This window comes from Neopsephotus bourkii, unplaced genomic scaffold (genome assembly GCF_033783945.1).
Source record: "Neopsephotus bourkii isolate Nb327-2 ecotype Australia unplaced genomic scaffold, CSIRO-AGI_Nbou_v1 NB_1707, whole genome shotgun sequence".
NCBI lineage: Eukaryota > Metazoa > Chordata > Aves > Psittaciformes > Psittacidae > Neopsephotus > Neopsephotus bourkii.
The window spans coordinates 4,433,296-4,449,907 of NW_026902181.1; the positions used below are offsets into that span (position 1 = coordinate 4,433,296).

Genomic DNA, 16,612 nt, shown 5'->3' on the forward strand with positions numbered 1-16,612 from the left:
CTGCAACTCCACTGGCAAGATTTTAAGCATCCATAAATTGAAAAGCTTCAATCAAGTCGACTGAATCACAAATATAAGGGGATCCCTAGGTTAAAATGCATACTTGTATCAAATACTGAGCCTTGCTTATGATCAAGCAGGATGGGGCTTTGAGCAACCTAGTCTAGTGAAAGGTGTCCGTGCCCAAGGCAGGGGATTGGAGCTAGATTACCTTTAAGGTCCTTTCCAACCCTTCCAACCGCAACCTCCACAACAAAAGGCAAGGCTGAGCCATCTATTGGGAGTGGACACAGGGGCCCAAGCAGAAAAAAATGTATGTTCTAATAAAGTGTTAAAAAACCCCAAAGTGCCTATATCCAGATGTTAAAAGCAAAAAATAACAAGTACCCCCTAGCAGTTAACCTGTTTCACCAGAAAAGCACTTGTGATGGGATGAGCAGCACTCCTGAGCTATGGGAAGGATCACTGCGATTCTGCTTGGATCAAACAACAAAATCGGAGCTGGAGTGCCTCAGATAACAATGAGGAGAAAAAAAGACAAGGAAGAGAGATGTCCACCTAAGCACTAGTGATCTTCAGGCAAGAAATAAAGCTACACTCCAAGAGGGTGGGAATGAGGGAAGAACACAGCATTCTCACCATGTCCCAACACCGGACCATTTATCAAATGAAAATAACTCCGGAAAACACAATGTGTGCTTTACTGATTAACATTTACACTTGTCTGAAGGGAAAACATGGACACTGATTTGTTACTACACTAATATTTCTCATCCAGGGCTTGCATTTCCAGACATTCAAATCACTTCCTAATGTAAGGCTGCCCTGCTTCTCCACCATCTATCTCCAATGCGTTACATTTTAAATACCTCATAGACAAAATGCACATGCAGCATATATATCTGAAGACAGAGCTATGTTACAGTTCTTCTTTCTTCCAAGATCATATTAAGCAGATAGGCTAAATCAGAGACAGAAATGGCACATCTGGGTCTGACAGTCCCATATCAGTACCCACATCTTCAGTCTTTAGGCTGCTCACTTGTGATTCCCAAAACTGCACACATCAAATCAGCAAAAGCCCCTGCTTAGAATGGGAGCAGCAAAAGCAGCTTCAGAAGTGCTCAGGAGTCTCCATGGAGGTACATATCACGCTGGCTGCATGTGCTGCAGATACCTTATAGCTTTGTGTGGTGAAGGATCTGATACACAGAACAGGGCACTCAGGATGAAAGCACAAGCTGCAGAGATGCCAAGCAAAACCCACAAGGAAACAAGACCTGCCTAGGGAGGCAGGAGGAGAAATACAGCCAGACAGCCTGCATTTCCCCACAGGGCCAGCAAGCAGACACAGCTCAGCTGTCTATGTGGATACAGATGCTACCTTTTCCCCAGGAGAATTACCACAAGCAAAAAAACTACTGTTCAGGGTTGAGATTTGGACCTCAGCCCTGCCAGTGCGATGAGGCACCGTGGTACTGGAGATAAAATAAACAAATTAGAGCAGTTTCCCTATTCCTCACTGCAGTTTGTTGTGCACGTCTGGCACAAGATAACTGCAGCATTCTGGTGGCAGCAAGCAATAAACATTTGCTCAAATACTTTCCACAGTGACCAGGTTACATTTCTGCGAGTGCTGTGCTCTGCAGAAGTGTCCCGGCAAGGAAAGACAAACCCCTCCTAGTGTCCCACTGTAGAAAGGAGACAGAAAAAGCCTTTTCTTTTTTTTTAAAGGGCAAAATAAAATAAAAATCCTTGCATTCTGGCTTCAAATATGATTTTTGCTACTCAGAAGTAAAACCCCAGGTAATGTCTAATGACAGATATGAATACTGGGTCTCCCTCTTTGACCACACTTCACTCCAGTACTTTTCCAGAATATTAGTGGATACTGCATCCTGCCCGAGGCTGGTTGTGAGTGTGACACCCCCACAAGACGCAGCTCAATCACTCCCAGGAGTATGTGCTGCCAGTTTCCACATGACTCTGCCTGAGCAGACAAATGTCTCTTCAGCAAGTGTAGCCTTCTTGTCTTGGGGCTGGACTCACTTTACAGCTTCCAAACTGCAGAAGCTCCTGCCTTCAGCTTTGCTGCAGCCAAGACCACAGGATTAGTGGAGCTGTGGCAGGACCAGGGCCAGAGCATTCAGGCAAAAAATAAGGCCTTGAACAAAAGAAAGAAATCCCCCAGGAAAATGAAACTGTAATCCCCACATCTTGGCAAAGGGATTTGGAAGTTGGCATTGTTCCCATAAAAACTTAACCCGTTAATTTGGGGGTGAAATGGGCGTTTGCTTGCTGGTTTCCCCTTTCCAAAGTGGAACACCAGTTCCAAGTGACCCAGTATCAGATACTGACTGCAGAAATGGAACATGCTGCCCACAGATGCACTGGCTTTTTCCCTTTGTTTTTTATGGGCACTTAGGAGGTACAGAAAAGCATCACCTTAGGTGGGACAGAACCCTGGATTTCTATAGCACAGCCAAGCTGCATGCTAGCATCTAGATCAGGATCTCAGACATGGAAGGGGTCCCCACTTTCTCTGCCCACTGCAGAGCAGAACAAACACTTCCCTCACAGGCCAAGCTTCAAGGACATTGCCAGCCACAAGCAGTCCTCTCACCCCTAACAGCCACCTGCCTGCAGTGCCACCATCACCTCTCTCCTTACCCTGTCTCCAGCAATGAACTCCCCTCCCAAGTTTGCCAGTGCTGCCATGCCTCCAGCCTCCTCAGCACACATTTCATCAGACACCATGATCCTCCCATCAACTGCACATTAACAGAAAATAATGGGGGAGGCAAGAGCCAAAATAACAACTCTAGGCCTGGAATTACGGGATGTGCATCCTTCCTCCCATAGTTGCTGCCCAGGCACCTAGAAACACTACCTGTCAAAGAGTAGAGCCTTCCCAAGGCTAGATCCTTTCTCTTCTGCCTGTAAGACACCTACACCTAATGAATAACTCTTGGCAATTCCCAGCGCCCAGGGACTAACTTAGGTAATGGTTTACACTCTCTGGGTAACTGCAGAAAAATAGCATGAGTGGGGCACCACCCTGTCCTGACTATAGCTTCCCACTCCAGATCCACACTTCCATAGGGAAGAAGGAGAGGACACAAAACGCAGCACAGATTCCCCATGGCTTCTACTGGGAACTCCCAACACAGGAAACACCTGAGTGATGGACAGACTTCTGTACCACAGTGAATTCACCTACAAGTACCAGTGAAAAGATAATCTACCAAATTCACACCATCTGCTTCCTCCCAGCATAATGCTGTAGACAAGCTACACCACACCTATCCACACATGTTCATGTATACACTTATAAACTACATAGGAGAGACATCATATTATCAAGCACAGCCCAGGGAAGGTAGGATATATTAGGTCAAGGTAACCTTAATTTGACCAGACGTCATACACACAGAGTTCATCACTGCACCGCATTATTTGCAGGGTGCATCGTGCACCCTGTGTACCAAACACTGGACAGATCCTGCGGGGAAAACATATCCAGTAATGACACAATAACAGATTGCATCGTCATGCCTACATACACAGGGGCAGAAGCAGGATTACACAGGCAATCTTCACTCTGGTATGTCATAACTGCTCTGCAGTTATAAACACTTAGCAGCCGTAACAATGTTCCTTAGGTGTCTAGAACACTTGTCATTTCCTAACTTTTTACAAAAGCAAGACAAAAAAAGGAAAACATCTATTTAAGCTGTATCGTTACCATTTATCCAATTCAGTAGCAGAATGAACTTGCATGTTCAGCTCACAAGCCCCTACACCACTTGAATGAATAAATACCATGAACTGACATGATAAGCAGCACGTGATATCCCACACGGACCAATGCCAGATGCACGGCTAGTAAATTTCGCAGCTAGCTGCTGACACCAGAATAAAAGCAAGTCTTGACCCACCTCAGGCCCAAGGGAGATGCCACTCAGCAGCCACATCCTGTAATGCCCACTTCCCCCACACTTAACAGCTTCTGCCCTATATGCACCACCTTCCACTTCTCCAAACTCTGCTGCTGCTCCTTCCCTCACTCTGCACAAATGACAGGCTCCTCTTTGTGCCTCCCTGCTCAGCCAAATCTTAATCTCATGGTGAGGCTTTATAGAGTAGAAATTCAACAACCAGATGCAAAGATCTGGTCTCTGGCTTCCTGAAACATGGGTCAAGAGGTTGAGCAAGTACGCTGGAAGTATTATTATACTCTTGGCTTGTCCCCACATTTTCCTCGACAGCTGCTTTGACCACTGTCTGAGTCAGGATACCAGGCTAGGCGCAATTTGATCTAATCTAGTGCAGTTCCTCTTACATCTAAACCCCAGCCTTGCACATCCCCGCACCTATTTCCTCTTTGCCCAACCTACAACAGTTCTGCCCTCCAATCTCTCCCCTTACTAACCTCACTCCCAGATGAAATATGACTTTAGACAACAGTATCAAAGAAGTACCTGCTGATCACATGCAAACACCAATTTCTTTTTCTCAAATGTTTGGAACTTGTCCAAATGATTTTAGATTATTGATGGGGGGGGGGGGAGGAATAGCCTCTGACCTAGACTTTCACTCTTGAAAAAAATCAGAACCCAGCTGTACAATGCCAGAACTTAAAAGAACACATTGAAGACAGTTTTAAATAGTTTACATGAAGAAAATGCTATTTTTTCTCATAGTTGCTCACACCAAAGACCAAAGAAGGCAGCTGATTGTGTCCAGAATACACTGCCTAAAACAGACGCCTGGAAAATAAACTCTCATGCCAAACAGTTACGAAGTTTAATAGAGCTATAAGCAGTTGAAAAAAAGCATCTCCTGGTAGGAAGTGTCAAGCTGTCTTAAGAGTCACACAGGACATAGGCATAAAACAGATGCATCACGCCATCTATTACCTACTCCTGCTGTAACTCATATATATAAATTCACCTGGTGTAGGACAATAGCATGCCCAAACCACTGCTCTAAAGAGAGGGGCATAGTATAGGGAGCACTGGTTAAACATTTTGCTTTTGCAATTTTTTCAGTAAACATTCCTCTCCTTCTCACACAAAACCGAGAAAGTTATGGCCCTGCTTTCCCTTCTTTTAAATATTTACACTTTTCAAAGATGCAAAGAACACTTTGTTTAGGGACAGAGGGAAGATTTTAATGGTTACGTGAAAATTCTAAGTTTGCAAAATGTTTATTCCCTTAAGTAAATACCCATCCCATTAAGCTAATGATCAAAACTCATAAAAAGGGCAACTATACTTCCCAAGAAGGATTTTGGGGAAGAGTGGCAAGGGGAGAACTACTTTGTTTGATAGTCCAAAAACCTTCTTTTTTTTGGTAAAAAAATAAAAAAAGCAAACCTTTTCAGATAATTCCTTTCCACCATCCCCAAGTCCCACAGAAAAAAAAAAACACGCTACTACAAGTATTGAAGGTCTAGATTTCTACACGCCTGCTGTTTGTTACCTGGAGGGAGCCAGTGAGACTGCTGAAGAAATCAAGCACTGTTCATCAGAAAAACGTCAGAACTGAGTCCCTGACACTGTGTAACAACACTGGGCATGCCAAGCAACGCTAAATGGCATTTTTGTCATGCATTAACATTCAAAATAAATGTAAATCTCGCATTTAGTTGTACTAGAAGCTTTACAATGCTGCAAAAACATGTAAAATATTTCTAATCTTCTTAATAGGTATAAAAGATTTCAAGGTAGATTATGCTTCCCTACTATCAAACCTACTTAAAATTAAGCTTTAAGACTCCGGTTTTCTTCATCTCTTTGTTAACCCAAAAAGCAAATCTAGTACTTGTATGAAATAAGGATTAACCGGCAAAATGAAAGCTTGATTGTTTGGTGACAAAGCCATAATTTTTTGGTGTTCAGTGATATGATACCTTAAGATAACATGTTCCAAGAAAATATCAGAAGACAACACACTCCTAAAACAGTAAAATGAGAAAGGCAAGACTGCAAGGTCTCCAGGACAAATATCAGTGTTGTATCTCCGTGTTGTATGTTTGTGCACCATCTAAGACACACAGTCTCAACAGGGAACCACAAGCTGTATAACAATGAAATCACTAAGCAGCAACAGTCTTAAGAGACTAAAACTACAGACCAGGTCATTCAGTCCACTCCCCAAATATTGCCAGTTTGCTTCCAGTTGCGCACTCCAAGGGATAAAGCAAAATCTTGAAATACGTAAGCAGAATCACTGTGCAAAAACGTTTCAGGGTCAGTACCACAGAAATACTCCAGGTGCAAACGCTGTCACTAGAGCTCTGTCCATCTGTTGTGATAACTGCCCTGCTTCTTACGCTTTCCCCAAGACAAATGATTGTGCCAGTCTGCACAATGATTTTGTGACATGGACAGTCACAGCAGGAAAAAGTCTATTTTTAGATCTCATCCTCCATCTGCTCACATACCATTTTGCTTGGATATCAAGTCTCCGCTCACAATCTCTCTTCCACACTGAGTCTTACTATAGTCATCTCATTTGTAGGCCAAGGTAGCTCTGGAAAACATCTCTATAAGCAAATGGCTAGACAAATAATGTGCTGTGCTGTTCAAATTAAGAATTTATATGTGATCCTAGAAAAAGCTTTCTTACTGGAGATAGTAAACTAATATGCTTATAAAGGGTCACATGTAACTCACCCTATGAGCATAAACAGCTGGCTTTTACAGGCAATCTAGAGCCTTCCCCTGGTGAAATAATGAAAACCTTTAAAATACAATTGCTTCACTCTCACATGCAACACTGACAAGCCAGCTCAGACTTGGAAAGAATCATGAAATACTCTATGTATAATACTCCATGTGTAATACTCCAGAAGCATGAAATACCCCACAACTACCTCAAAAGGTATTAAGATGAGCACTCTAAAACTTGGGCCATTTTTGGAAACCAAGGCCACTGTATATGTTTACTCCAAGTTGCAAGAGAACACAGCAATCAGGCTCCTGGAGCTGCCAAATGCAGACTTATAGAAAATACCAGGACATTTTTAATGTCTCACCTTTACATGTCTCACCAGTCAGACACGTAGAAGCATGAAATAAAAAGACAGTGTGATTCATGGGAAAGCCCAAACAAACAATCTGCTGCTGAATAGGAGCATGCTTCAGGCTCTACCACTGTACACCTATGCCATTCACTGCCAGCTAACAGAGCAGTACAAACACTGCCAGCACTCCTTTTGCAGATGGTAATACGTTATTACAGCTAGACGACACCTTGCTTCCAAGTACACCTTGTACAAGAACTCCTACCCCCTGAACAGACCTCCTGTTAATGCATCACACAAAATCCCTGTAGTAAATACAAACACAGCCTGCTTGGCAGTACATCAACAAAGCATTTAGGACATACCTGTGACCAGCTCAGCAGTGGAAATTATGAGGAGGGAGTCCCTGTTGTGCAGGCAGCTTCCTAATTTTACCACCAACCAAAAGGCGCATTTACCACCTTTGTAAAGGGTAAACAGGGGTCATGCAGATACAGTCAAACTTTTTTTTCCCCCATGGCATGGGTCTTGCAGAAACACTAAATTAATTTCAAGCTTCTATAAATTCCTGAGCTCAAGTGCTCCTGTCAAAAGCTCTTTGCAAGATTCCAGCTCCATTTGTTTGGAGTGACATCTATTACATTATGCTGTCAAGCATCAGACCACAGTCAACACTTGAGATACATTGAATTAGGTCCAGCAGAGACACATGCTGGTATGGAAAACACTAACAGAAGCTGCAAGTTTGCCCGAGTAACACAATTACTTTGAGAAGAGGTCACCACCTTACTTACCCCACCAAAAGAGCTAGTTTCTCTACTTAACATCAGGATTTCCCACCATAATAAAAAAAACCAAAAAACTAAATGAGAAATACAAGCACTGACAATTTAACCAAATTTAAAGGGAAAAATAAGCAAACAAAAAACCTGCCCCCATTCAAATGAAACATTCTAGTAAACAGTGGATATATTAAAAGCTACAAAAAAAAAGCAGCATAATTGCAGATCAGGCCAGAACAGTATGTCTTGGCTTACTAGTTCTAGTAGCGTCAACATAGTTAATCTATTTGATTAATCTCCCACCAGTACAGCTCCTATCCATCTGATGACACGGCAATTTGAAAGAAACCTCACTTGCACTTTCACAAATATGGGAAGTCTTCATGGGAACTGCAGACTCAACATAAAAAGGGAAGCTCCTTTTAAAAGATGTCATTTCAGGAAAACACACAACACCTACACATATCCAGCATTACATCAACATCTACTGCATCGTCTGAAGAAATAACAACAAAAAAATCCGTATTACCTGCAGCATCAGTTCACAGTCATCTCTGCCAACAAATATCATCTCCCGAGGGAGCCGATGGCGAATGCCAGTGCTGCTCACCAAGAACCACGAAGTCACACTCATTTTGGCGCTTGACACTTAATCTTTATGCATCCTAAACACAAAAAGACGTAACAAACAGTGAGCTATTAATGAAGCCTCGACGTACGCCAGTGCATAGCTGCAGTTCCCAAATTTCCCTACACCACAGGACCCAGCACTGACACTTGCACTTTGTGTTCATGTCTTAAATTTCTTGCTGCAATCAGCAGTTGTGAAGTGTGCCAGTATCTGCTGCCCATGTGCCACATGCAGGAGCTCTGCAGCCCTGAAAATATTCCCACAGCATGTAAGACTAAGGATCTGAAGAAAGGATTCTTTAAAAAAAAGAAACATGCAGCTGAATCCAATCAATGAAATGATAAATATGCTGGGGAGGGGAAAAAAAAAAAAAAAAAAAAGACCTCTTTTCCAGAACATTTCCTTGTCGCTATCACTGTGCACACAGATCACAGCTTGAGCTTCCACCATCATCAAAGATCTGGACCAGCACATCATTAAGGTGATACAACCAGGCTCCTCTAACCTTTCACAGTACACTCCCAGGCGCGGTTACACGAGTGCTGGGTGGAGAACAGCCTCTTTTATTGCTCATCCCACTTCCACACTGATGTAAGTCGGGAGCCCACAGATCCTTCCTTCCTTCCTGCCTGCCTCCCTCCCTTCCTCACTGCTTGAGCTGGTCGAAGAACCAACCCCCGGACAGGAAACATGGGCTGCAGTCCCCACCGGAGGGTTTTGGTAGCATTGCCCCTCTTTGCCCCGCAACACGCAGAAGAATGGGCAGCTATAACCTGCGCGGGCAGCAGCGGCGGGCAGCGCTTATCGGAACACTCCCAGCCACACCTGTTTGTTGTGGCTGCTACAGCCCGGCTGCAGGCAGCCTGCTCCCGTGGCCTCGCCTCCTCCCCCTCCCACAACATTGCCTTTTCCTCTCCCTGGGTGGAGGAAAATGGAGTGTCACACATCAGGCTCTCGCCTTCCCCTCACCCACCTCCCTGGATCCAAGTTGCATTCCTAAATGCACCGAGGGAAGATCTCCATTTTATCTGGGCTGCGCGGCGCTCACAGCCTGACCGCCCGCCTTCCCCTCCGCAGCAGCCCCGGGCAGGCGCAGGTGACACCAGCCGGGAGGACGACAGACCTCCCCCGGCAAGGCGCAGGCCTGGAGGAATGAGAAGAGACCGCTCTGGGAGCCGGCGGTACGGGCTTCCGTGCCCGTGTCACGACGTGCGAGCGGCCCCGACACACCGCTCCCGCCGCCTCCCCGACAAAGCCCCCGGGGGGAGGGGAGTCGGGAGCCACCGGCCGAGCCCCTTAGCCGGCTGCAAGGGCCGGTTCCTTCCCCTGCCGGGCCCCTCTCGCTGCTGACGGGAGGTAAGGGAAGAGAGGAAGGGCGAGCAGCCGGAACCGCCTAAGGGCCGCAGCGAGCCAGGTGTGGCGCGGAATCCCCACTCCCCGCAGCCGCCACCGTCGAGCGAGCGAGCGAGCGCGCGAGCGCGGCCCTTTATCTGCCGGGGCCCGACTCCCTCTCAGACACCCTCCCGCCGCCCTACCTGCTGCGGCCTCTGCGCGGTGGCAGGCCGGACGCCGCGCCCCGCCAGCCGGCTCTGCCTGCCCCGCGGGCCGCTCCCGGCGCCCGCCCCGCCCCCGCGCGGCAGGTTCCCGACGTCAGGAGGCGGCTCCAGCCGCTGGGCCCGGCCGCTGCCCCACCGCCCCCTTCACCGCGGCCCTGCCCCGCCCTGCGCGGCTCCGGCGGTGCCCGATGCTGGCCCCCCCTGAGCGGCAGGTGTGGCAGCTCCCGACAGGGTTTGTGGTTCAGCACCCCTCATCGCAGGCTTTGGGAGGGGCTCTCCGAACACAACTGTCCCCGACCTCGGGAGGCCTTACAGGCAACCTCTCCGTCGTGGGGGCAGGAGATGCTGCTGCTGCTAGCCACGGGAGCTAGCCCCGGTGCCAGCCTCTTCTACTCGCAACAGGGCTTCAGGAAGTAGCTTGACATCCATCTCCACTTACACACCTCAGGTCCTCTTGCAGCGCAGTACCTAAAGGCAGTCAACAGGACTGAATTAATCTCGAGGACCTGGCTTTCGACTAGGAGCCTGAAATAGGTGCTGTGAAAAGGTGTGCCATTTTATGGGTTCTATTTAGTTGTAGGTAACCAGAAAACTTCTGAAGTGCAGGGACCAATGACCACTCTTTTTTCCCCATAGGGAGAAAGACTGAGTGTTATAGTAATGGATCCAACTATTTGCTGATGCAAGAACTTTTTCAAGAGAGCTTTCAGCTCAGGCAGAAATCAGTGGAGCTGGAAAGAAGCAGAAGTTTTGCATTGGCTCTCTTGTTCCAGCTGTCATAGACTGCTAACAAAATACTATAGGAAGACAGCAAGTTCATATAGATATTTCTCCAGGCCCATACTGCAGCTGGAAAGCTGCCTTTGCATTTTATGCTGTATATTCAGTGTTGAACAGACTTTCTCAGTCACCTGCGGGAGCTCCCTTTTGTGTCTTCAGTACACTCATTTAGAATTTTGGCTCAGGATATAGCCTTAATGAAGTCTGATGTCATTTGAAACCATAGGTCCAGTATGCCACTCACTGGGGACAGTCCATCACTCCACAGGCTCACTCCTGGACTACAGTCTTACTGGAAAGCTGAGGAACCAAGGATGGTGTATTCAGCAAGCTGCAGCAGACTGTGAGGAGGGAAGAAAAACAGCATTTCTTCTTTTGCCTCCTCTTTCTGAAGAGCAGTAGGACTTTGTTATTATTTAAATAATAGTTTAATTCCTTCTTTAATAAACATTTGACTTGTTCCTGGCAAATACATCATGCTCCAGGGTGATTTCAAGGTGTCATTATCTTCAAAGGCTTTAAAGCTGGCTGAGGCTGCAGCATCCGTGTTTTATTGGTATCTCCCTGGAGCCGAGCACCACACCCTTGCAGCATGCCATGTCCCTTGGATGCCAGGCAGGAGGAAGGAATAAGCAGCCACCGCTTCTGGGGCACTTTGAGGGCTTTTGCATTGTGCACTGCCATGAAGTAGTAGAAATACTTTTTAAGTAAAAAAGGACTTTGCCCATATTTGCCAGATAGTCCTGTCATTGAGTGATGGTTTATTATTGATTGAACTGACCTATAGCTTAAGTTTTTATAAATAGTATTCATTTACTCACTTTTTTTCTGAGCTACAGCTAGTTACTGGAGAGGCTGCCCTATAAGCCAATCTGTAGAGCATCTCTATACCAGTGAGAGGAAGTAGGTAATTTACTTCTTTATACAAGCCTGCCATCTAGGCAAATCTTTGTTATAAGTTACTATAAAAAGGTTACTGTTTGCTTTAGTCTCTCCTTAAGCCCGTTTTTACCATTCATTTATACATGTGTATTAACTGAGCAGTCACTTGCTATGTATAAAGAAGAAAAATCGTTCTTGTTCCTACCACGTCTTCTGATCTAACTGAAGATGCAGCTTAGGCCAATACTCTGGGCCATGCTGAATGTTGCATTACAGCCTCTTTATGTTATTCCAGTGATCTAAAAGGAATAAAAATTAGTCCTTCCTTCTCTCTCCTCGCCCCTCCCAATATAGTGTGCAAGCATCAGGGGCTACAGTATAGCCTGATACTACATTGTCATCTTTTGAGTCCCAGACAGAGAACATGCCTGTGGGAAACAGAAGCTGTAGTTCAGTTTTTACTTTTCCTGTTGGAACAAACCCTTTTCGTAGCAACTGCAACCTTTGGGCTGCTCAAAAACACAGGCTGACCAAGCACACAGTTGCTTTTGAAAATATGATATTATAGAAGTGTCTTAAAATCATCTCTTCCCACTGGGAGAAGGGAAGACCTGGGAAAGGTCTCAGGAAGCTGAGTGCAGCCGCAGCAGCACAATGCTGCTCATGCTAAGTCTGTGACAGAAGGTGCTTATCATACAAATCTCTCTACATTCATCTACAGTGCTGTCACCTTCAAGTACAAGGGTCATGGCCACAGCTGTATTAACCTGCATGACCCAGGTGTTAGGAGTTTCACTTTACTGTGCATTGTGGAAATGTAGGGTAAGGATCAGTTCCTGTCATGAAATACCATATTCCCAGCAAACAAGGAGATTGAAGGTGAGATGCAGAAGGATAACAGCAGGTCACAGGGCTATAGGAAATCCAGATTTCCTGTATCCAGAACTGTTGCCCCTGCCCATGGCAAGGAGGTTGGAACTAGATGATCTTAAGGTCCTTTCTAATCCTAACTGTTCTACGATACTATAAATCAAGTCCTCTACTCTACTGAAATACCTTTTTTCTGACAGCCTGAATCCATAGCCATCACAACTTGCAGCAGAATTGCTTTAGATCCCTGCTTTAAAACAAAAATCCCACCATCCCCAGAGGAACTAAACTAAATCAAGCTCTTTCTGCCAGGCTCTGATGTATGGGAGGTTTTTGACAGAGTTCCCAAACATGAACTGTCTTGCTGCATCTTGCTGCAGAGCAGGCTTCTGTTCCAGGTTGATCATAGCCTGATCCAGATATCCTATGTGGCTTCCCCCTGAAAGGCAGTATTCCCTGTGCATGAACTAAGGGAAAGAAATATTTTTGGTTATTGCTTACATATTGACATGATGAGTAACTTATAAATAAAGGTCTGCAGGACTGCTAGGTGAGCTCTCCCCAGTTAACCCATCACAGGCTGGCTGAAATCCAGTATGCACAGCTGCATGTACATATATTAACAGGCACGTGTGCAGCTCATGAATTCCTGGCTGCTTTGCATCAAAGAGGCTGTAGAAGTAGTCATCAGACGCTGTTCCCCAAGATTATTTCATTTGTTCTTTGCTAATGTACTTTTAGATGCATCAGGAGTGGTTCACAAGAGGTCACATAGGATTTCTTAACCCCCTTCTTCACTTGGATGGATTTTGCTTCCTGGCGATGACTTTCTTTCCCAGAAAGCCAAAATTGCAGCCAGGCCAGTTCTTCGGGCCTTGCTGCAGGGAACTATGCACTCCTGGCTTGTGCCTACAGTGCTCTCACTTTGGATCAGGATTTCTGCCTTGATTTTTAATGGCAGCAGGAAAGATCTGTGGACTTTTGCAAGGTCTGCAGGTCTGAACCTGTGTCCTTTTTACAGCTAATGGGCTTGTTGGCTGCCAACAGAAAGTGCAGGATCAAGCCCTTTCCTATAGAGCCTGAGACCAAACCTTTTCAACACTAGTTCTGGGTATCAGCACAAGCTGGATCATCATAAAATGAAGATAATCCCCCTTTTGGATATTGCTCTTTTTAAATGCTGTTTTGCAAATCTTTCCCTTAATTGTTTGCTTGTTTTTTTCTTGTTGGTTGATTGATTTTTAAATGACCAGGTAATTGTCAAGAACATGGGTATTTATCTTAATTTTAGCTAGGCTGATGTAACAACATTGCTGAACTGAGTTTGGACCAGCAAAAGCCATTTGCCTCTCCTCTCTGTCTAGGCATCAATCTTTTGTTTTGCCCGATATCTCAGTTGCGCTGCTTGCCAACATTCCCATCTCCTGTAGAGCTGGGAACAGGCCCCAACCCTGCCTAGTCAACTGGAAAACAGTAACACCATTCATGTGCACGGTTATTCACTGGCATAAATGTTTGCAGAGGTACAGTCCGGCTGGGACAGGCCCCTGTCATTTGGATGGTTCTAGAAGATGGCTTTTTACAATACTAGTATTTTTAACCCATTTATTAGCTAGCTATAGGGACAGAGTAGCTGGAGCATGGTAGCATTGCTCCAGACAGCTTCAGTTTGGCATCCTTGGTTTGTACCAGCTGGAGAATTTTTCCTGTATTTTTCTTTTTTTACCCACAACACAGTGCTATGCACCAACATGAAATTTAATTTTACTACTGTGGAATTCACTGAAATAAAACCCTGTATGTGTTAACACTTCTTTTCAGAATGTGCAATATGGGCCTTCTCCAATCATCTTCTTTCATTCCTGTGCTACGCCACATAAATTACTTTCTTTTTGTTATGTAGCTGAAATCATAGAGCTGTTTTTAATTTATGACACTCATAACTCTGGGGGAGCAAGAAGAAATATCAGTGCAATAAAAGACTGGAGCTGGTGTGCTGTGAACATTGCCAGAATGTCTCTTCTAGGATTTGTGAGATATAAAATTTTGTTGAAAGAATTAAAGCATACACTTAACTGATCTAATTTTTGGCATTTTTAATTAGTAAAAGCTCAGCAATGATGATGTCATGGAGTCTGATGAGATTAGGTCAGATGATACATGGTTGTATGGTATGGCATCTTAAATAGGAATCAATCACCTTATGGCAAGTTAAAGATATTTCAGTATCACATTTAAAGAAATAGCTTCTTAGGGAAAGTTGGTTGGTTTCATAAGAGAAGCAGCAGGGTTTTGAGGACTCCTGTGTTGGAGAATGGAACAATGGGCAGCTTCAGATTGTCTCTATTTCAGGTTTCTTTTCCCTCTTATTCATTCAATTGTTTTTTGTGTATGTGCGTATTACATATGAGAAAGGTTGCAAGCCTGCTTAAACAGAAAAATTACTTCACCTGGCCTGGAGAATCCAATGGCAACATGTATGGCCAGAGGGCTGTGCTTTGCCCGCCAAACCATGAGCAAATTGTTTCTCCTGTTCCTCTGTCGTTGTTACTATACTGCTAAGTTAGGAATAATTGGTTGAATATCAGAGGTGCAAGATTTCCTTGAGCAGTTTTGCTCCAGTAACTACCTCTTTTCCTTTCTTTCCCCTAGTACTCTGCTCATGTGCTTGCACATTTTCAGACCCAGCCCAAGGTTTGTTTTGAGAGTATATTCATTGCAGACTGTTCCATGCAGCTGATTCAATGTTAACCTGTGTGAAGGGTCTTCTTGCTCACTGATATATGAACTGCATAAAGCTGCTCCTTGCCTGAGAGACTTATTTAGACAAGACTTAGAGACTTGGCAACCAGTGAATGATAATTCATGAAAAAAAAGACACTTCTCTATATTTTGATCACATTACTATATTTTACTGGAAATGCTAGACTGCTGAAATTTCTTTGCTGGCCTTATAAATAAGGAAAATAAATAAGGGAGATTTTAGGTTACCATAGACAGTTGCATCTTTATAAGAATCATTACTATTGTCTCTGTAGCCAAGTATTTGCTATACTAACTGGTACTAGATCATACTGTTCCAGTTTCATGAAAACGTCGGTTCTGCTTGAAACTATCTTTTTGTTTTCTTGCATTCTATTGCTTTATAATTTTTGCCTGCAAGATTAAAAGCTTGATGAAATATTTAACAGATACATTAAAAAAATGCGTATTTCCATTTAAACTGAAGGATATATCTACAGTAATATCCAATGTATTGGCAAAGGCCTCACAGGAAGAGAAAATTCATAATTTGCTGGCCTGCAGGGAATAATTTATTAAATCCCCTGGAGATTCACCTGTTTTCTGCCCTGTGAAGTTAAAACTGTATTTCACAGTGTTGACCTTCAGTGATGCTCTTCTTTCACTTGAAAATGGTGAAGAATGTTATGAATATGGATGAAAAGGTCAGCAGTGTCAGGACAAGACAGTCTGCTTCTATAGGGTCAACTGTAGGGGCAGCTTTAGTAATTTAGAGCATACAAGCTATCAGTTGGAGATTTATACGCTTGCCAGGCATTTTATAAGAACTCATCAGAGCAATATTTATTTCTTTGAGGAAAACAGCTGGATTAGCAGCACCACAGGAGAATAAAAGCCATCAGAAGAAGACCAGCAGAGCAGTATTTTCAAGTTGTAGTAGTAGTGGATTCATTACATGCCAGTTCTTAAAAGCTTCAGGATACTTTGGCATAATTTTCTTTAGTCAGCAGGTGCATGAACTCCCATGTATTCCACATTCATTACATTGTCTTAAAACCCTGCAAAATATGTGTGTTAGCTAACTGCACATACGTGCTTGAGGCTGTCCTTCTCACTACAGATTTTAGAAGAGGAAGCTCCATTTGTTCCAGGTAAGTAGAACAATCCCTACTGAAACAATCTCTCAGGTACGCTGGGCACAGATCATAGTCATTTCAACACTCCTGGCAAGTCTCATGTGCCAGGGTATTTCCATGCTGGTGAAATTAACTCCTGGAAATGAATTGTGGGTAGGTGAGATAATTGGCTGAGGAAGGCAAAGTGACATCCGAAGAAAAGC

General features: G+C 44.4%; 2 protein-coding genes across 11 annotated transcripts in view; both read right to left on the reverse strand.

Moving 5' to 3' along the window:
• Positions 1-10,074, reverse strand: part of CEP170B (centrosomal protein 170B) — a 58,760-nt gene extending 48,686 nt beyond the window's left edge. For 3 of the 10 annotated variants that reach the window (XM_061376234.1, XM_061376233.1, XM_061376225.1), the window contains exons 1-2: positions 9,979-10,074; positions 8,342-8,477 (exon numbers count right to left, since the gene is read on the reverse strand). In XM_061376234.1, coding sequence (XP_061232218.1) covers positions 8,342-8,446 — 105 coding nt within the window. In that variant the 5' untranslated portion in view covers positions 8,447-8,477; positions 9,979-10,074. Of the gene's footprint in view, positions 1-8,341; positions 8,478-9,268; positions 9,370-9,416; positions 9,437-9,978 lie in introns of those variants that run through there. The other 7 variants (XM_061376231.1, XM_061376230.1, XM_061376232.1 and 4 more) reach the window with 4 other exon arrangements.
• Positions 1-16,612, reverse strand: part of PLD4 (phospholipase D family member 4) — a 116,622-nt gene that overhangs the window by 69,231 nt on the left and 30,779 nt on the right. The gene's annotated exons all lie outside the window — the stretch shown is intronic.